General features: G+C 41.8%; 1 protein-coding gene across 2 annotated transcripts in view; it reads right to left on the bottom strand.

The window, feature by feature from the left end:
- The window catches only part of PAX3 (paired box 3), an 80,987-nt gene that overhangs the window by 14,868 nt on the left and 43,475 nt on the right, over positions 1–22,644 (bottom strand). Inside the window, exons 5-6 of one of the 2 annotated variants that reach the window (XM_074878249.1) lie at positions 12,071–12,276; positions 773–938 (exon numbers count right to left, since the gene is read on the bottom strand). In XM_074878249.1, the coding sequence (XP_074734350.1) occupies positions 773–938; positions 12,071–12,276 (372 nt within the window). The remainder of the gene's footprint in view (positions 1–772; positions 939–12,070; positions 12,277–22,644) is intronic. The other variant, XM_074878248.1, reaches the window with a different exon arrangement.

The following is a 22,644-nucleotide window of genomic DNA, read 5'->3' as shown; positions in this document are numbered from 1 at the left end:
GAAGGCTGGTAACAGGCTTTCCCCTCCTGGTCACAGTGCAGAAATTCTGCCATGGTTTGTAGTGAACCTGGCAATAGATGGGAGAAGCCTTGGGCTTTGAAAACTTCCCTTAATTATCCACCAACAGTTAGGATCCAAATCTCAAGGAGGGAACAAGAAAAGTACAGTAACTTGTTTTATAAAATCTGTCATGCAAGATTTTTCTTTATATCTAGCACAGCATAGATTTGAGGCTCTATTCCTGCCCCCCAATCCATCAAAAATTCACAGAATTGCCGATAACATTAAGACAAATTTTTACCATACTGAGACTTGCTACTATCTGAGCTGAAATAAGACAGTCTGAATAGCTGTTTTTTCCAACATCAGATAATATTCAGAGTACTTACTTACAGAAGTTTCCAGTGCACCATCATTGAAAGCAACAAAAGCCGACAGAATGCAACTGCTGCCTCCTTCCCCACCACGCCGGGCACTCTCAGCGAAGGCCAATGTAACAGAAGGGTAGGGAAGCGTGTACCTCGCTTTACCAGCACTGCACCTCTGTTATTTCTCTAGCTAGCACCCTTTACATGTAACCAGCCCTTTCTTCCAGCAAAACAAACCTGAGTTCTTACATGCTTTAAATAAGCAGGCTTGCAAGGTCCTCGCTGACCCGAAATTAGGCAACACCCCTTTTTCTACATTAGAGAAGAAAATATTTCTACAATGAATCAACACAGGAAATCCCCCAATAACATTATTTTAACCAAGTACCTGTTGGCTACTGTACCTTGCGGTATGGAGGTGGGTTGATAAGAGGGCTCAGAGAGCTGGTATGTTGGCAAAGTTGGCATGGCACTGGGTGGAAATCCTCCTGGGATCAGATGGTTGAAAGCCATCAGTTGATTGGCTCCTGCCTGTTTCCTCCATCTAGCACGACGGTTACTAAACCAGACCTACAAATGTTTTAATTAGGGACATTTGATTTTTGTACATTTAGTATGCGTTCATCAGAAATAATGGCATTGTATTTCAAATGCATTCAGTGTCTGAGATGAGAGATACAGAAGATGCGCACTGGGCTCAGAACTCCTAGACAAGAAAGAAGCCCTTGGCACACATTTCCATGGTTCAACAGACAGGGCACAGGAATCCTAAACCCTAGTTTCCTCTCAAATACAACCCCTCCTGAAAAATAAGCTGACTAATACTTTCAAGCTTTTGAATACTTCTAATAGCTATCCTTATTGTGCCAGATTTAATGAGAGAGAGAAATCATCTCTTGCCTTTATATTTAATTTGCTGACAAGTTAGGGGCGTCACTTAATGCACTGTTGAAAGGTGCTTGTACTTATATATTGCCCTAGTGATCAACAGAACTTTAAGCTTTTAATTTGAAAAATACAGGCCCTGTGTACAAAACACAAATTCCTACCAGCAAGTTTTCATGTATTCACATATGTACAAAACATCTCTTAAAAACTTGACATTGACAGTAGATCAGAATTTCAGTATGAGATTAGCATTTCAGAACCACTCTGAAACCTGTTCCCAGGACAGAGTACCAAGGAGGTGGGGTTTAAATTAGCAGGACATTCTAGCTCTAAATCTGCTTTCCTTCACATTATTCTCAGTTCATGTTTTAAGTTTTCCAAGTCTTGGATGGCTCTTATTGCTTCCAAGAAAAGAAGAGGCAAGACTTCACAAATGCAGACATAATAAGAGTTGCAAAACACATAGGTTAATATGTATATTATAGCGATAACACATGCCACAAACTGGAAGGGCAACCAGCCCCAGCAGGGGTGCCTGGACCAGTGTGCACGTACACTGCCCTGCTGCAGATTTAGAGGAACTTCTAGATTACAGCACTCAGGTCGATGAGGTGGACCACCACAGAAAAGAAAGGTTGTTTGAGATAAGGGAGGCTACACACATTTGTAAACAAGGAGACAATTACTCATAATTGTACACCCTGAGGCAGCTGCAACGATCATCCATGTATATTATCAATTAGATAAGACTGTAACTGAGTGTTAGCATCCGACAAGGTACACCTGCACAGCCTGTAAGGCAGTCGGGTCTGAGAGCCACTGAGGCACCTTAGCTGATGAGTCACATGTAGATGTATTTGTAAAAGTAAGTTGGGTCTCAGATCTGTCACCCTTCCTGCAAGCAGTCCATGCTGGCTTATGAACCAGCCATCACAGTCTGGATTTCTAGGTGTAGCATGATTTACAAACCATGAGTAGCCCTTACATGAGAGTGTAACAATGTTTTGGACTACACTGTGGGCTTCCCCTCCACTTGCTATTTCATAGCAGGAGTGGTGGGACTAACTGGGCCATCTGGTTTCTGATGTGGACCATCTGTCACCATGTAGCTTGATCTGGCTTCATCCTTTTCAGAATGAGATGCTTAGTTCACACAGCTGCCTCCTCTTTTGGCCACAATGTCTACTCCTCAATTACACACTCCCACTCCAGTTTAAGATTTAGGACAGAAGGATAGATGGAGCCTCTGTTCTACCTCAGGAAGCCCTCTCTTGGTTTTTTTGCTGTACCCTCTGCCTCCACATGAACCATTTCTGAAAACAGCTGGCAGAGACAAGGAACCAGGGTGGAGATGCGAGACCTGCGATGAGCAATAGTTGAGGATGGCTTTAGATTCAGCAGTAATTTTTTTTTACTTTCTCATCCTATAGATATCTATATTCTTTTTCACCTCTCTCCTTACCCTTTGCTTCCCTCACTGACATTTAAGTCTAAATTTCTTATTTACTCCTCACAGACTCCTCCTACCTGCTTATGTCTCCCAAAGCCCACCAGTCACACACTCCTGCAGCAGTATCTTTAGAAGACAATCAAGAAGAAGGAAAAAGGGGCAAGACACACTGAAGAGGGAGGAAGAGGCTTTGCTAAAGAGTCAAAGAGCACTTGGGAAGGATAATGGAGGTCAGAGATTGAGCAGGGAACAGAAAATGCATGTTGTAATTAGCCTACCCAGGTCATTAACTATGGCTTTCTCCATGACACTCTCCCTTCTTCAGGTCAAGAGGGTTATCTGATCTCCAAATGTCTTGGGAACACTAACTGAACTACACTACATGAGTGGATTTCACTGAGGAAAACGAGGTAACAAAATTTTGCTTCCTCTTCAGATAGGAATTTCCCTTCAAGCCCTAGATCTTTATTAAAATGAGTCAGATCACAAACTTTAATTCACTAGTGAGCGATCTGCAATAATGCCAAGTTTTATGCTTTTATTTACAGATAGATTTTGGCTCATTTTATAGATTTGCATTTTTCCAGAACCTATACCAGATAGGTATTAAACATCCCTGAAAGGAACACACTCAATGGTATCAAAAAGTCTACAGCAGCCCTGTGATGTACTTGTACTTGCACAGAGCTCTGTTGCCACCTGGAGCCACATTAAATTAAGTGGGACTCTGCAGGGGTGCAGAAACCTGCCTGGGCTGTACAGAAACAAGGCTGTGTATTACCACCTCAGTCCCATGCAACTGGGAAATGCTAAATGGGTGCTACTTGACTGGCACCCATGTCACATGCTGCTGGCACAGCCGTGGCTCCAGGCCTGTCAGCTCCAGCCACTGCCACTCCACTGCCTTGCTGCCCCATCAGCTGCAGAACACACCTGCTGCTGCTTGCCCTGGCTTCTTACTTTCCCCAGGTGGCAGGAAGGCAGATGGCACCTGACTAGCACCCGAGTTAGTCCAAAATTAACTCACCAAAATCCCTTGAACAAATTCAAAACTGCAGAGCAAGTCTTATTGCCACTAATACCACATGCACTCATGACTACAGAACAGTAGAGGCACATAAAATAAATCTTAAAAAAAACCCAACACAGTAAGCACCAGGGGTCAGATCCATATACGTCCCTGCTTCCCCTTGATTTTAATGGACTTTGAACCTGCATTAGTAAAAATACTAAGAAGAATTTATCATTAAAATGACCATAAGTATGGCCCCAACTCACATGTTTTTACAAATGAACACACCAAAGCTCTGAATCTGTAATTCTGGATGTTTCAACACATTAGCTTTTACTATTGTTACTATTTAGTACCATGGTCTTGCCCTTTTCACATGGTGGCCTGTATTTACAACACGATGCATATGACCTAGAACCATGAAGGCTTGAGATTGGGCTTGCAACTGTGTTGAACTCCCATTTTATAGCAGGTAACTGCAGATTTCAGGTGTTGTGATGGAACACAAAGAAGAAATAATGTAACAGTAAGTCAGGAGGAAAAAAAGAAATATGAATAAAATGAAAGGGGAGAGTTAAAAAGGCGAATATCAGTTTTGGAAAATGAAAAAAATTATTCAAAATGAAACATTTTATTGACATTTTATGTAATGTTTGTTAAAAGGAGTCAGATCCTAAACTTTATTCAATAGCAGTTATATGCTTTCTACGTTAACTGAAATGATTTTTTAAAAAATCATGGTATTTCACTTGGACTATGTTCAGCTGCCTTCACTTACTCTCAACAGCTCAGGAATTTTTCTTTTTTTAAATTTTTTTATATTTAAAATCAGCACATATCATGAAGAATCCATGTGCACTATTACTACTAATTAAAGAAATCTTGAAAAATTTTGCCAGCATCAAGCCAAGACTTAAAAATAAATCTAGTCACCACAAACCAATGTATCTGCTTAGAAACATATTGTAAACACCTGGGGAAATATTTTCTTTTGTTTGTACATTTCTAATGTGATTTAAACACAATATCCTCTCATGTTCAGCAAATTTCAACTTCCACCAACATGACAAAACCCTCAGCATGACAAAATCGTCATCTTATGAGTGGCCTTTTCAAATCTAGCAGGTCCTCATAGGATGCTTCTGTTCTCCCACACCCTCCCTTCTGAGAGGGAAGAGATCACCACCTAGATGCAGAGATGCTCCAAGTAAAACGCAGCCCCTGGTGAAGATCACAAGTGACATACTGTGCAAAAGTGCCACCCTGTAGTGGGCACAACAGAAAACCAACTCTAAACTGTCCACTTAATCTGACAAACTAATGTATCGTGTGTTGCCTTCCCCAGCAACAGCATGGATCTCAGTGGAAGGCAGACCAACCCTAGACAGTACTTCAAATCACCACTACCACACTGAATTCCCCCATGGAAGCAAAAGCAGTGGATAAGCAAGCTACTGCATTTTGAAGACTCAAAATATAGCGTTCTTACACAAACAGTACTGTGTCTGCAGGAATATGCTCTGTGTAGGTGAAACATGCAGGAGCTCTAAACTAGGTCAGCATTGCGCTTGGTGCTGTGCGAATGCAGACACGGACAGAGGAAACGTGGTTTGTCTGACAGACCCAAGCATCCAAAAGAAATGTCTGCACCAGAAGCCAACTCACATTCATTTTAGTGAGGCTCTGGCTCCTCAGTTTCTATGTCACTTTCGAAGATGGAATGTAAATTACCCAGATGATTTGGAAACAAAATTGAAACCCAGTGTCTGGCCAAAATTTACATCTCAAAAACAGAACTGAAGAGGATGATATTTAGAGCAAAAGGGGGGGGGGGGGGGGGGGGGGGGGAAGTAGTCCTTTAGGGGAAGTAAGTATTGGAGGCTCCAATTTTTCAAGCATATGGAACTGGACTGACCAAAAAACAAATGACTCCACAATAGAATATTAAAAAAGGACTTTGCACTGATGTAGAATGGATGAGGTGAACTAATAGGTTTCTCCCATCTCCATTTTCTCATATTTCGATCCTGCCTTTTATTATCATTTTTTCTTTAAGTAGTTTGCAAGTGATCATGCCAACATCTTATTTTGTTGATCTCAACAGGATATTCTTTAAAAGATGCATTTATTCACTTGGGAACACACTAGTGTAATTAGCCTTGACATTTCAACAGTCTGATCATAAACACAGAGTGTTCTATGTGCTTTTAAGGAAAAAAGATCTCTGATCCAACAGGGCAAAACATTTGAGATGTGAATTTTGCAGAAAACCCATGGATATTTTGTTATACACAGTCCTGACCATTGCAAGCGTGTGTGCCAAAAACACACAAAGTCAAAAGACTGATGTATTGCTAGCGGCACTTCTAATTTTAGACATAGGGGTTTTCTGTTTTTTTCCCCTTCTGCCTTATGATATTTTTCATGGTAACTGCCTCCCCCATTCCCCACCTCTCCCTTCCCCCAAAATTCACATGTTCAAAATAAATCTGACCATCCTGCAAGCAGGAGTCCTTGGTGGGTGTGCCACCAGGGAATGCATTAGGGGGGTGCCTGAAGCAGTGGGGCTGCCTGGCAAAGAGAGGGGGCTGCAGAAGGAAACTGCTAACGGAGCTGGGCTGCACCAGCCCGGACAGAGCTGACTCCGCTACCCTTGTGAAACACAGCAGTGGGACTTGAGACACCCACAGTGTCCAGTCCTGTAGTCCCTACTGATGCCAGACCTACACTTACTGCAGCAGCCTTCAGAGCAGTCTGTGCAGGGGGCACTTTCACCCTCTCGCCAGGCCAACTGCTGAGACCAGCACTTGTGCCTGCCTGACCCTACTGGGAGCTCATTCAGAAAACACAAAACAGCAGGGAAAAAAGGAAAATAATTTTCTTCTTCCCTTTTTTTTCTTGCAGTAGGGTGAATTTCCATCCTGGCTCACCATGGTATCAGATGAGCTCCAGGGAGCACTACCAGAGAGCAGTTGTAGGAATGAGAAAGACTAGAAACAGAATTGCTTTTTAGCAACAACTAGTTGGTAAATTGGCTTCACTGCAACACCTGCACACCTCCAGTCTCACAGGAACAAGGGTACGCACAGGAGCAGGCCATGGGCAGGCCTGTTTTCTCACAGTGTCCCAAAGCGGTGCCGCTCGCCTGCCAAGCGCAGCCTGCAGAGATCACCAGCGGGAACGCCAGGATGCTGTGGGCTCTCTGTGGAGAGTCTGCCAGGAGCTGTGATTCAAGGCAATGGGAAATCATGCTGGTTGGGATACAGGGGGCAGGAAATGTGAGGGAAACCAGAGTTCTTTTAAACTGGGGGGAGGGCAGGGGTGATGGGACACTGGGAAAAAAAAACAAAACAAAACAAAAGAAAAAAACCACCACACACAAAATAAAAAAAGACCAGACTAAAAACCAACTAGGGTGTGCCAAAGGGAACAAGGAGTTCCAACCACCTCCCAGCGCGATCCAACGTACTCAACTCTCATAGGTTTCTTTGAATAGACTTTGACTCAGTCCTACACAAATACTTCTGAAACACTGCAGCTGAATAGTTCTGCAAAATATTGAGTAATAAGCAAATTGAACTGTGTATTTATAAATTAAAGCGCCACTAATTTGAGCCCTTAGGCAGCAGGGACCAGAAAAAGAGAATCAAAATCACATCCTTTCTTTTCTTTTCTATTTAAAAATGTCTTCTTGGGCCTGCATATGTTTGTAGTTGGCTAATTTACCCGAAAGAATTTCTCCTTTACCCCGGGGAGGGGGGGGGGGGGGGGAGAATCTGCAATTACAGGGTTATCTACTGCAAGAATGCACACAGCATTTTCTTTCTTTATCCTACATATGATGCAAGAGGGACAGCCTCAAGAAAAGGCACTAGAAATTCTCCATAAACCACATCAGGAATAACTGTAAAGATCTGCTGAAAGGTCTTAAGTGTTCCTGAATCTGTCCTACGTTCCTTTACCCCATCTCTCTGTAGGACTGTGCAGTTCATCATACAGGCTCAAACCATTTCAGAGGAGCTGAGGACAAATTAAGATATGGGGGGGGGGGGGGGGCACAGGTCCTTCCTCCCCCATGATTTCCCAGTGGATGCTTTTCACTGTTTGCTACTGAGAAGAGACTATTAAAACTGAGAGATTAGACATCAGTCCTTTCAAATCTTACTACTAATTTAAGAGTCATAATTTCTTCTCTCACCTTTCCCCCCACTATCTTCTACTCCAAATCATATCTTCCCCTCCCTGTACCACAGTGAAATAAAGAAAACAATATGTAGCACAGCACTTTAAAAAAAATTATCATTTTTCTTCTGGCTACTCAAGGCTTCTGAGCTCTTGGGACTTCTTTTATTTGCTGAGGTTGTAATAAGCTTTTTACAAAAGCTCACAAGCTGATTACAAGTTTGACATGGGAATATTCAATCCCATCCGAGTAGCCTGGAGAGATCTGCCTGAATTTTCAGACATGCTCTTTTGTTAAACAATATTTTTCTCTTTGGAAGTTTTCAAGCAAAGCAATTTAAACCTGGGATTTGGCTGAGAAGAACCTTTTCAGCATGGGACGTACTCATGTTTCAGAATTCTTCCTGGCTTCCCCTGCTTTTTCACCATTATTCATGGACTAAAAGAGTCCAAACAATTTCCTCTCATTGCCTTTTCAGGTTAAACAGGAAGGCCATGTGCCAGCCGCTTCTCACACCAGGACCCCCTGCCCCACACAATCCCTACAGCTGGGGGCACATACTCAATGTGGTCCAACACGCAAGTCTCACACATCACATCTCTGATAATTTAGAAGGCCTGCCTTCAACAGACAGCCCAAAAAGATTTGTCTGGCTGGCCAGCCCCCATCAGCCAAGGCAGGCTCCTCACCCTCTGCCTGCCACGGGACAAACCTGAACCTTATTTAAAAATCCTTCACCAAAAGATTGAAGTAAACACCTTCCACCATCAAGCTGAAACAGGCTCCAAGCTGCTGTCAAAGTTTGCCCAGTTCATCCAGGTCTAAAAATAAGCCTGATGTGGGAATCAAAAGATGGCCAGAAAAGATGCTACCCACTTCATTTCTTATGCGTTATTTGTTACAGAAACCATAACTGCACTGCTCTGAAGCTCAGAAAGAGCCTTTGATCTTTATCAACACTAGGGAAAATTTCGCTTTTAGAATTTGCCTTCAGATTGAGTGAGTAAAAATAGGCCACAGACCTTAAGGGCCTGCACCGCAACTTAATGGTGGTTTTAATGAGGTTTTCAACTGGACCAGTAAAGCACTAAATGGCTGTGATTTTTACTCACAGTATGGGAATCTTTAATCTCACATTTCCAGGGTATTACTACTTTTTTTTTTTTTTTTTTTTTTTTTTTTTTTTGTTAAATGAAGGGTCATCCCTTTGGGACTCTACTTATGTTTCTGAATTGTATCTGGTGAATGCACAAGACCAAAGAACTTTCCCCTTCCTGTGGCATTAATGTGCAGAGAAGAGCTGGGTGCCTTTGGAAGAGGCAGCAGAAGAGGTTGTCCTGGCTCCACACCATATCTAGGCTCAAACATGGGGGAGAAAGACTCAACAGCCCTTGAGTGGAAAGGTGCTGTCAGAGGAATTACACTCCTTATTACAGCCAGTGCTGAAGTATTTGCAATGAATATAGTTACACATCTCGTGACTCTTGAAACGTGGACTTTGTTGCAACACTTCTTTCCCCAAAAGCCCTTCCTGTCCTCACAACTAAGTACACAACATTCACAGTGTAATGTCTGTTTTAAGTTGCTTGTAGCTTTCAAAATATTCCCCTTATGGGCTGAAATGTTCTAAGCTTGATCTCAGTCCAGAGGCAACTTTTTTTCCCCACCTCCAACCACCAGCTTAGAAACATGTATTTGGTTACCCTTCAACAGTGGGAAAGTGAGAAAATAGATGGTTCGGTGGTTTAAGACTTTTCCTTTCACGGGTATTCAGAGACTGCCTCAGGGAACAGAAGGAAAGGGGAAGCACAGGAGCAGCAGGGTAGAAAAAAACAAAACATGAGATGCGAGCACTACATGTAGGGACTGAGGGAATAGCAAGGTTGGACCAGTTGTAATCAATTAAATAACTTCCTAGACAATGTAAAACAACTCTACAAAACTGGACCTTACAACTCCAGAGAAAAAAGAATTTTCTGGGCTCAGCCAGACTCAGGCTGCAAAGTGCCAGCTCTTTTAGAGGATGCTTGATTGGGAAGCAGTCAGAGAGATCTTTGTGTATATATCCATATAAAATTTGGTATCTATGATCTCTGTCATACTGTTACCAAAAAAGAAGTGTGACTAAGAAAGCTTGAATGCTACATTAGTATGGCTATCCAGTCCTCTCAGCCTCAAGTATCTTAGGGTTATTTTCTTTTCACAGATCGTCTTTTATTTCATGCCCATCATAGGTGGCTATTTTAAGGCGCTATAGAGAGGTGCTGAATGCTGATAAGGCAAATCCTGTATCCCTTAATCCACTGCTAAATCACTCTGCCAGCCTTCAAGGGTACCAGACAGATGGAGTGCACTAGGAAACTGCCCACAGGCTGGTTACTTCAACCCTAGCTCATCTTTAATCCAGAAAGGTTTTGTTCTGGTATTTTAATCATTGATTGACTGGGAACTTTCTTCCATGCTGGGTTAGGTAAAATATCCATGTCAGAGGTACTGGGGAATTTGTGAGGCTGTAGATCATAAGAGTGGTGTGAGACAGGATGCGTCTCAAGGGAACCAAGGAAGCCATAAGGAATGTAAAAAGTCACAGGGTTAAAGCCACATTAAGACAGCTGTTATGTTAATGAGAGTTCTGCTTTTCTTCTAGCTGTGGGTCATTGATTTAAAAAAACACGGACAAGGTCTTTTTCATTTTATCATATTTTCCCACTGAAGCTAACATAGCCCAAAACATCATATCCTAGATCCCATTTGTCTTGCTAACAAGAGTTGCGTAGGAAGTTATCTTTGTTATATTTGTGCGTGGATGATTCCCAGGGCCTGATTTGGTCTTACCTGGCCCAAGTCTATATATGAAGCTGTTTTGCAAGCATTTCACTTAGTAAACATGTTAAGAAGAGAGTCATGCACCACTGCCTTCCAGACTAATTCATCCATACATCTGATTTTCTCTCACAGTCATAACACTTAGAAGAAATGTGGTGTGAAGTCTTCTGCAAAAATATTTAGCAGGTAAAACTGTAGAAGTCTGGACCTTACAAGAGAGATACCAAATAACACAGCCATGCTGCAATAGATGTGCTTGTCTTAAAAAGTCAGAAGGATATTTTGTATTGCTTATTTCAGTTTGCAGAGTCTGAATGCCTCAGACTGAGCTTCAGAGGTCAAAACATAAAAACAGATTTTCACCACAACAACCAAATTCACCTGTATCCTTCTCTAGATCACAAGTTACCACTCATTCCTCTTCCTTGGTTAGATCACAAGCTTGTCACCCAACCACACATTTGCTGATGAACACTATCAAGTAGTGAAAGAGCAGCAGAGGATTCTGCCTGAGGCATTAAACATTTCACAGGACGTTCTTCTTTGCCATGAAACAGAGTAAGTCCTAGTCTGAACCTGAACTCTGGGATGCGGTTTATTCCAGAATTATTTGGCTGCTCTTTGCCCAGTTTGGACATCTGAAAATCCAGGTTCATGCTTTTTTTTTTTTTTTTTTTTAAATTTAAATCAACTCCATGGTTTAGTCCTCCAGCATGTTAGGTTGTTTTAGACAATCCAGATCTACATGAAGTTGTGAAGACCTAACAGTTATTTGGGGGGTTATTTTCTTTTGAATTAAGCTGACAGTGGGGTTAAAGGAGATGTTACAAGCTTTACATCAAGTCGACTTCAAAAGCTAACCTAAAAGTAAACGGTTGATACTGCACCAGTAATCTTGCTCACTTGCATGGCTCTACAGACACACTGTCCCTTTTAAAATGCTTTTCTCTCCTCTGTTAATGCCTGAAAGACCCAAAGAACAGATGAAATCAGTTAAATAACTATAAACTGGCACAACAGCTGACCTGATTACATGCAGAGTACTGTCAAATGCATAAAGCAAACAAACTGGGATAACAGACCTTCTTCTCCAAAGGTTCAGTATTATATTCATGGTAGGTATGGAACAATTACTGGGGAAAACACAATTTTTTTTCAAAACAGTTGTCTTAAACAGTTGGAAGACCAATGTCCATGTACAGATGCAAAAACCCCTAAGGTTGTAAACAATGTAGCTTCGCATTTTCTTTCTACCCCAGAGTAGGGTCACATGAGAATATAAAAGAACCAACGTGCTAACAGAAAAGGAAATTCCCTTTGTTAGGCAGCTTTTAAATACATACCTGGACACGAGCCTCTGTGAGTTTCGCTCTTTGTGCAAGTTCTTCCCTAGTATAAATATCAGGGTAGTGTGTCCTCTCAAAAGCTCTTTCCAACTCTTCCAGTTGCTCTGCTGTGAAAGTCGTCCTGCTGCGACGCTGCTTTCTTTTTAAAGGCAAATCTGGTTCAGAATCGATGTCAGAGCCTTCATCAGACTGGGGTGCTGATGCTCAAAAAAAAAAAAAACCAAAGATATACAAAAATTAGCTTTAGTTGAGGGGGGGGGGAAGCAAAATATTGGATCAATCGATTATATCCTCTTATATGGAAAAGCTGCTTTTTCCCTGTGACTCAGAACTGACTTGGCAAACTTCAACAAAGCAAAAATTGAGAAACAAATCAGAGTTAAATGTTACATTGTGCACATGTGCTCAAACAAATAAAGAATTGTCAAACGTTCAACTATGAGTTTATCACCTTTTCCTGGCCCAAGAATATTTAAGGACCTCTGGAAATCTTTTTGAGTAAATGAATTATTCAATTTCTTTGTTTTAACTCCTCTAGCAGTTTGCAAGTGTTTTAAAAACTTGAACAGTACTGCTTAGTCCTAAGCAATCAGACAAGCAATACAGCCTTGTTCCCTTCCCTAAACTAGTGAACAGATACAAATATTTGTCACACCAGCGTGCATGTTGTAACTTAAACATTGTGACTCTATAGACACACATCCATGAGACCTTCCCTAGGGATCTATCACTTAAACCTTATTGCTGAAATGGTTACGGAAGTGATTACAAAGGTATGGGGAGTGCTACTGAAGAAATTAATTCTCATACACAATCAAATATTTACTTCGTATTATGTGTATTATTTGTCCTACAGTCTGAACAGTAATTACACTTCTGTGTTAGTATATCTCAGCACATTTAAACATTCCCCCTCATTTGCAACTTACTTGCCTGTCTTAGGACCACCTAACATAACCTTAGGACAGGCCACACAAGTGTTAATATAAAAAAAATAAAAAAATAAAATTAGATGCACGTTGCACAGAGAAGTCCTGTAAGAATAGCTCAGAGCAATAATTTGATTTGACTCTTCCAGTTACTAAAGCAAGGAGATTCCAGCATATCTGATGACCAGAGCTGAAATACACAGACCGCATGCTTCCTTCGCCTAAGGTTTCATCATTATTCCTCCTAACCTGGGGAGGTTTTCCAGCACAGAGCACGGGTACACGCAGATGTGCTGATGCTCAGCCTCCAGGCAGCAGTCCAGGACATGACTCCAAAACAGCCAGACTGTGTTGGACCAAAGGCCCCTCACACCACGTCCTGAATCAGTACTTAGGGAAAGTTGGCAAGAAACAGACCACGTACAGCATGTCCGTGACCCAGGAATGGGCTACCAACTCTTGCGATCAGCAGTTTAAAGAGAAATCAGAACCAAAACTCTGTGGGTTTCATGGACGTGGCAAGAGTGAGACCACACACAGACAACCAGGCTCCTGGCATCACTGCTTGCCTCCACTGTGCTCTCTGGCAATCAAGTGAGCTCCAGCTGCAGCCCAGCCACAGCTGAACCCATAGCTATCGCTGTGAAGGCAGCAAAGCCTCTTCCAGTACTCGACCAAGTTCTTTCTCCAACAAACAGTAATGAAAGGAAAGAGTAGACTTCCAAAGCCAGTCTTCACTTGCATCAGCTGCTGTCCCAGGCACCAAGCATTCCTTCTTGCCTGAGTCTTCAAGGGAAACCACCTAAAGAGGGCAGACACTCCCCAGTGATGATGAAAACTGCTTGTTCAGTTGAAATAGAAGCATTGCTTCTACTCCAATAATGCCAAATAAATTATTGATATAGACATTGATTTAAAATAATCTTCTTAATGTGATTTATTTGGAAGTAGCTGAGAACATGAAGCCAAAAAGAAATCACTGTTTTCAAGCTCCAGCTAAAACCCCCCACACCATGTTCATTTCTAGCTATCTTTCATTTCCAATTTCACTCAAGCTGTTTGAACTAATAAATACACTTAATCTGTTTATTTAGTCTTACAACATGAGAAAGACTAAGTGCTTTTTCAGACAATTCATCTGAAGAGTTTATGAATTTCTGCATACCAAAAAAAGAACAATTACTGCTACACCAGAGGCTCTTATGTGAAAGCTATCTCCATTGTCCAGATACCATCAATATCTTGGACCCAACCAACACACACAGGACATCAGGAGAAACTCCCACAGAGTTCAGCATCAGTGTACTGTGAAAACATCCAACTCAGAGAGTCTATTATTTGCATGGAAGTTTTGCCCCAAGTAAAACTGGATTAAGTTGTTCCAGCTCCTAAGATTTATCATGCTCAAGAACAAAGGGGAATCAGCACAAATATCCTATCCCAAACAGTTCAAGTTCATTCCTTATTGAACATGCAATCTAGGGTATCCCAAAATGAACATAACACATTGTCTGAATTAGTGACAAATCCCAGATCTTCTCAGCTGGGGTCCCAAGTGACACCTGCCTTCCTCAGCAACTGCCAAGTTACAACCCTCCAGAACAGCTACATGGTGCTGTTCAAGAATAAAAAGAAACAGGATGTTTCAAATATTGTTTCCCTATGTCAGCCTTAGATACAAATCACCCACCTTAAGATCAGCTATCACTGACAAGCTAGCTAGACTAGTGGAGGAGAGCACACCAGCCATGCTAACAGGGTCATATTGACTAGCACTGCACTCTGACCTTACCTGATGTGGTAAGATCTGAAAGAGAGCTCAGGAAGGTCCCTTTTGGAGAAAATTTCTCTGGCAAAAGTTGACTTTGATTGTGTATGATGAGATTATTTAAAAAAAAAAAAAAAAAAGTCAGATATCTAGATCTCAGGAACGCGCAGTACTCTTTCAGACTCCACACATAAGTATGGAACTTCTTCAAACATCTACATATACACCTATAAAAAGTCAGCTTAAACTGTGCAATTAAAAGTGGTTTATCACTAAATTTATGAAGTGAATTCCCTCACCAACTGGGTGGGAAGTATCAGAAGACCAATAATGATCTTTCTAAAAACGTTTTAGAAAGACTTAGAAAAATCATGTGATGTTTCCCTGCACCTTGCATTCATGCAGCAATGAGACTACAGAGCTGAAACACTGACTTAATTTAATTTTCATTTTAGTTTTACGTTTCATCAAGCAGTATATGAAAGGCAGAGGTAAACCAGTCAGAAAAAACTGAACTATCTAAGAGTCCAGTACAATATGTCTAATCAAGTGCAAATATTTAGGGAGAAAGTAATAAATTAAAGTAAGGAGAAAATGTGTATCAGAAGAAGTGGCTTTCACATCTATCTGATTTCATCGGTGTTATCCTTTGCCAGGCCTGGCTGCTATGTGCAGCTTTACTGAAAAAGTTAAGTTCCTTTGTCTTGTCTGATCTACAATATTAAAATCAGACAAATATGATCTCAAATGATAGCTACACATCTGTACTATAAACTGCACTATTTTTAATACTTAAGAAAACTTTGTAAGAAATATTAGTTTCAAGGAAGTTTTTATATATTTTTTCCTATTAAAATACCATTATTAGCCTTTTATATAAGTGAGAAGCCAATCAGAGTATTGTCTAAGCACATAAACTGGACACACCTCAGCCTTTAAAAAAAACCAGTTTTTATTTTATATATAGCTCAATAGCTACTGCGTTTTGCTAAGCAGTATCTCACTAATAGATTCACTGACTTCCATGATATAAAAAGATACGATTAAGCACAGATAAAGGTGGTCAGATTTTAGCTGGATTATTTCTATTTCCATCATCTCCATAGACACACAACACACATATCACTAACCTTTACAGTGGTCCTAATGATCTTAGCTATAAACAGGAGAAAGTAGACAACTCACCAGCACCCTGGGAGATCCCCAGCCAGACCCCTCGGGATCACCAGTACCCCCTTTACTGCACAGCTCAAAATGGGAGAGGCAGCCAAAAGCACTACCAGTAGCTGAGCCATGAAGTTTAATTAAAGAAGGAATTACAGAATTAAAGAGCAATTATTTGTCCCTTAACCCGTCGTGACCTGTCTGGTGGCCTGAGGAAACGCTGCATGCCGGTTATCACCATGATATGCAAAAAACCACTGCCCACTGTCGTAGGCATTTGGTCACCTGGAGCTCTGCAACCATCCCTTTTCCAAACACTGTAAATAGACACGTCAGGGCAAAACCGAACAACAAAATGACACACAAGAGGTCATTCTGTGGGTTGTTCTTCCTCTCAGCAAGACATTTCATTTGAATAATTAAATAACAAAAACATGACAACCATTTAAAACCCATACATTACAGCTGCAGCACAGCGCACCTGACAAATGCAGGCAGAGCAGTTATCTTTCTGCAATCTGCAAAGGCTCAACTTCTCTGATAATCCTTCAGTCACTGTGAAATTTTTTAATAAAATATTACACAGCCTATTCCTCTAAGTTTAACAACCTGGAGTCAGCCCTAGATCAATTCTGTCTAGCCACGGATCTCAGTGAAATAAGACCAAAAAACCAATATACCAAAGGCCAGGGAGGGTTCTGGCAGCAATTTATTTGCTAGCAACCCTCCCTGGATCTTCTAATTTCTTTATTTACACAAGATTAATTTCACAGGCTTTCCCCCTCGCGCCACAACTCTATTTCTTAAGGCTGCGGCCAGGGCATCCCCAGCTTTGGGGCTAACCAGGGCGCTCTGCACCAGGAGGCAGCAGGTACCGCGGGGCTGCGGCGGCTGCCCGCTCCCCAGCAGCCTTTCACGCCCAAAGAGATGCGAGTGACCTCCCTCGTGTTTACTCGGGTGCAGGCGAGGAGTGCAGCAAGGCTGCTACCCCCACACAAACCCACAGTAAATGACAAATGACACTTTCTCTTTGTGATCTTTGGGATTTTTGTTGACTTATTTGGAGCCTTTTGTTGGGTCCTAAGAAATGGCCTGTGGCTGAGGCCTATTCGACCGATTTCCACGCTCCATCTGTGGTATCCATCAGCAGGGCCTTTGCCCGTATTCAGGGCTCTGACACCTGCCTGGCAGGATGCGGGAGGCACAAAGGAGGCTGCTGCGGACGCGAGGGGGGTGGGGGGCCGGGGGGGCCGAGGAGGGCAACCAGGGTGAAGGGGATGCACAGCAGGGGTTAATCCAAGCTCCCCCCTCCCCAAACCTCAGCACCTGGAGGCGTCCCTCCTACTGCCTCTCCCTGCCAGAGGTAAGGGGGCTCAAACACAACCCTCCGTCATATTGTAGATGAATTAACGAGGAAAGGGGGGGAGAGAAGGAGAAGCCTGCCCAGGATGTGGGCTGTCAGAGTCACCCCAGGCGCTCGCTAAATAAACCTCCTGCGCTGGCTTGCTGCGAGGGCTGGGAGCAGCAGTAAGTGCCCAGCAGCACATTCCTCCCCCGGTCCTTGTTTGTGTTGGGCTAGGCTTTCAGCAGCTGGCGTTTTAGCAGTCGACGGACTAGAAACATGTCCTTTCTTTCCTCAAAATAAAGTCCACAGGAAAATAAAACAGCATCTTTATTTCCTACTAACAGCCCCCCTCTCACCTCCCCTTGAGCAGTCCCGTTTAGGGGCAGGCTTATATTTGCATACAGCATAGAATGAAGACTCTGGAGCCCACCGACTACCTCCCTCCCAGTGCATCAGCCCTTCGTTTTGCTGTATCTGCCTGGGGAAACATGACACCAGGCTCCCCTCTCCTCCTCCTCCCGAAACCTCACTGTCACAGCAAGGAGCCATTAGAAAGAAAATATACCCTGCCAGGTCTGTGCTAATCAAAACAGGACAAATAAACTCTGACACTCAACAACTCCCTGAGTGCCTGCAGCCCTGGGTGGAGACTACAGATTAGTTATGAATATGGCAGGCAGCGGGGGACGAGCTCGGGGGGTCTGGAGTTACCCCTCAGCCACCTGTGAGCTGTTTAAGATGCCACAACTGAACGCCATGTTTATCTAAGATAAAGCATGTTCCAAAGATTAGAAGAGCACCCCTAAATTTTAGGTTGTGGTGCTCCCACCGAAGCATTTCTGACAAGTTTACCAGGACTTCGATTTCATCCAAGTCACTGTTCACTTTCTTTGCTTCACCATCAACAGGGAAAAAGGACAGAGGAGAGATTCGGACACCCTGAGTTTCACCCTGTTAGGTCACAGTCCAAAATTTGTTAGCAGTTGGACTCCTCTTCTTTGAGAACAAAAGGAAAAGCAAATTTCAAGAAACATAAAGAACAAAACAAGAAGCCACAAAAGATTTCTCAGTGGGGTTAAGATAGAACATGCTAATGCTGCTACATGCTCCCATTTCCCCGTTAAAAGTGAAAATTTAGGATCAGCAAATATACAAAAAAATTCTCAATCTTGCTAGAAAGCAACAGAATACCTAGTACAATGTGAAATACTCACAAGTAGTAAAATTGTTTCTAACCCTTTCTACCAGCATTTTGACTATATCAAAAAACAAGAAACGAAACCAAAAAGCAAGCCTCTGTTCCAGACATGAATATCGCTCATCTAACAAGGATTAAGTCACACTTCAATTACTCCTTTGAAAACTGATGCTATTTGCAAAGGGCATACTTACAAAAACATTGTAAATGCCTTTTTTTTAAATTCCACAGGCACTTTTGTAAAGTCTGCAGTGAGAGAATGAGAGAAATGGGAACAAAAATATGTTGCTTCTTAAATAAGCTGATTAATAAGAGTAATTAATCGGTTACTGGTATTGGAAAAGATCAACCCCATCTTCTGTGAGCTCTAAACTGGAAAGTCAGCACAGAAAGGGAACAACCACCACAACAGTGATAAAAGTGATCTTCTTGAGAGAAGCGGATAGTATTTTTATTTTGTTTGGGCTGATTCACAGAGAGAAATGTGCTTTGTACAGCGAAGTGAAAAGGAAAACAGTAGCTGCAGTAAAAGGAAATGGCCAACAGTGACTTTTATTTACAATTACCAAGAGACAGGCTATTATTGACCATATGTGCCACAATCGCCCTCCTTATCATGGGTTGGCCATCATGTCCATTGGGAGCTGTTAATGAACTGGGTAATTGAGCTGCTGACATGTGTTACCAAAACAAAACAATAGGAAGAAGAGACAAATGAACATTTTATTTGCCAATCAGAGTAGGTTCCGCTTTTCAGAGAGCTGTGCCTAAGTAAGTGGCTGAATACATAAAACAGTGCATTGAAGGCAAGCAGATGCATGGACAATAATGGTTAACTGACAGCCTATGGCCCATCTGTGCTTAACATTTTGTTAAAGAAATTACTTGACTTGCTAAAGAGACAAATCATACAGCTGCCCCAAGTGCTGCATTATAAGAGATAAATCATTAGCTAAACTGTTTCATGCTTAAAATGACAATGCATATTAACAGTTATGCAGGGACATTTTGTCAGCACAGCTTGATGCAGTTATAACTTACAAAAAATGTGACAGCTCATAGCTATTCAATGATTTCAACTTAGAAGAGAATGACAACACTGTGAAAACAATTTCACCGCACAAGTGATAGACAATTCACAGGCTCTTTTAAAAATTGTATTTAAATTTTTTTTTGAATGATGAAATAATATAGAAAGGAAAAAAAATGGTCAGTGTCTAACTGTTCTGCACCATTAATCTGCTAGCATGTACTTCATTCAAAACCACAGAGCATCAAAAAGGAACACATTCCATTTTAAATATCAAAGACTGCATCGCCAGCACTAAGAATAAATGGCTAATTCTCAACTGTGCATGAAAGGATAAAGAATTTCTAAAGTGAAAGGAAGGGAAGAGGAAACTGCAAATACAACTACAAAATCTCTTCTTATTCCCCCACCTCCTCTTCCAAAAAGAGATTTGTTTTGTTAATACAAGTAACATTAAAGTACTTAACAGCTTTGCATGTGGGCCTGATCCAGCTCCCAAGTTTCACTGCTGTAGATTTGCACTGGGAATGATTATCATTAGTATTATTTTATATTGAAAACTAAAGCAACTGCAGTTACTACTCAAATCCTATTGTACAGGTAGTACACAAGACATGCGTGTGTATAGCCCAGGAAACCTGCTCAAGGGAGGGCAGAAAAACAGACCCCTCCCTCCCGACTTAGTCACAGAGACCAGGGCAAGCCAGACCCTTACCCAGATTTACCTGAAGAGTTGCACTACCTGAAAAATAACAAGAAACCCCCAAAACCCCAAATAATGTGGTTTGGTAAAACTCATGTAGCCTGTGGGAGCTTTCCCCATGGTTTCAGAGGTTGGTGCCCACATAAGGGTTAGCTTGGGTTTCATGACTAAATGAAAGTTAAATTACTACAGTTTTCCCCACGAAGACAAGACTGCCTTGCTGACTTCATATGGTTTCTATTCACTGGCCTCAAACTCTTTCCACCAGTATAAGAGCAAAGCTGGATCCAGGCAAGCTTTGGCCCTTGCTCAATCTCTCCCATCACTCCTAGTGGATCCGGGGAAGGAGTTCAGCAAGAGGGAGCCGGCACTGTGATAACCCCAGGCGCAACAAAGCGCTCCAGCATGAACCCGTACAATCACACTGTCACTGGACTCTGAGTCACCCCGGACCGACTGTGAATACAGCCTATTGACTGGGAGAGGAGGGCTTTTTGAAAAGCATGAAGAGGAGTCACAAGCACATCTCATTGATTTTCACCAGGAGCTCACGAGTGCCCACATCTGGGGGCTTTTCCAACCCTTCCCAGGGAGCATCCATGGTAACACTATAAACACGAGTACTGTATTTAAGCATTGCAACATCTTGTCTTCTCATTTAAAAAAACACCAGGAGATTTCAAGGCAAAACTTCCAGACAACTCAAAAGAAAAAAAAGCACAACTTTGCCTCCTAAACTTAGAAAAAGGTGAGGGAAACTAAATACTCAAATCCAAATGAGGTTTGCTCTCAACAACCTTTAGGAAGTTGACATTTTAGGCAATAAAGACAGGGAGACTTAAGAGGAAACTTAATAGGAAAGCTAAATCTCTCTTGCACAAATCCCAGAACATACTAAGAAAGGATTGGCGTCATGTCTTCAAGCTGGTATCAGCTGATGGAATAGACAATTAAGACTGAAAACATTGAGTGTCCTGGGAGATGGAATTTGTAAACTGAGAAATTAAATAAAACAAATGAAGGAGTCTCTGGATAAATAATGAGGCTGTATTAGTGAGTTAAAACACTGCAAATAATTGAGCTGTCAGCAATGTCTTACTGTGTAGGCTGTGTGGATTCTTCAGAAGAAAAAAAAAAAATCTATAAATTTATTTGGCTCAATCTTTTGCAACTAGAGCATGTAAATGAAACTCCTGAAGTTATACAAGCTGATCAAACTTACTGGGCGCACCAAAAGCTTACAAGTATTTTTCAAAAACAGCTCTGCATTGCTTTACTGGGTTTTCACCAACTTGTAGCATTGCTAAAACATTTTAAAGAAAAAAGAAACTGTACAGATGCCTAAGGTAAAAAATTTTGAGAATGCTTTAATACATTTCCTATCTCTCTCAACTAGTTCTAGCACCTGAATTAATACCATCCTTGATTCAAAACAGACAAACACTGAGAGAGCAAACTGTCGTAGATAGTTTCACCTCAATGTCAACATTACAGTCCTCAAAGTCTCTATGGGACATCAAGGCTATCATCTCTTCTTAAACCCCCAGCTGCAGCCAGACCACCCCTCAAGCCACTTTTACCTACTGTAGAGCTAAACTGAGTTATATCGTCAATTCTATTTATCATTCTTAGGACTTGGAATGGCCAAAATATTTCTAGACTTTAAAAAAAAAAAAAAAACACAAACAAAAAAAAAAACCACCAAAAACAGAATACTGGATTTTGTCATTGAATACTCCATTTCCTCTAGAAATCACTTAACTTTGCAGAAGATTGCTGGTTTTTTGTGAAAGGAAACTACAACGTTGACTTTTTTTTCATTTTCCAGACTTCAGTCCATAAAAAAATGTTATATTTTTCACCAGATATTTCTCCTGTGATTGATTTTCCAAGGTGCTACCTACTCCTGCCAAATGCTTGTTTTTCAGCCAAATCTGTAGTAACTCAAGGTCACTCCCATCACAACTACATAAGAATTGGGGTGCTGACCTCAAAATCCATCATCTTCTGTCATGGGATCCGGTCCTACTGGGTACTGAGCCCTCTGGTCCCACTGGTCAAAGGCAGTCTCTGCCTTTATGGTTGTTCCAGTATTTGGGATGAAAGGACCCTATAATGGGATAGCAGTAGGGTGCTCAGCAATTCTTTGTGTTACTTCCCACAGGGTTTTTTATTCCCAGCTCCTGCCTTGGGTGCCAGCACAGGAGGTGCAGGACTCCTTCATGCACGAGACTCCCTAAAGCACACAATGCCGTTTCATTCATTTTAGTGCCTGTAATGCTGTTACAGTAATTAACTTGAGTCCATCCAAGAGCCAGTAACCTACAGAGATTCTCCTTGTCTCTTGCCCTGTGGAGTTTGTGTGTCAACGAGCTCCTGGCATCATCCTTTAATTACCCTTTCCAGTGACTGTAACCTGAGAGCTCATGGTGCA

Source organism: Strix uralensis, chromosome 9 (assembly GCF_047716275.1).
Source record: "Strix uralensis isolate ZFMK-TIS-50842 chromosome 9, bStrUra1, whole genome shotgun sequence".
NCBI classification, from domain to species: Eukaryota; Metazoa; Chordata; class Aves; order Strigiformes; family Strigidae; genus Strix; species Strix uralensis.
Note: the sequence above shows the minus strand (reverse complement) of the source record. Positions and strands in the feature narration are given on the sequence as shown.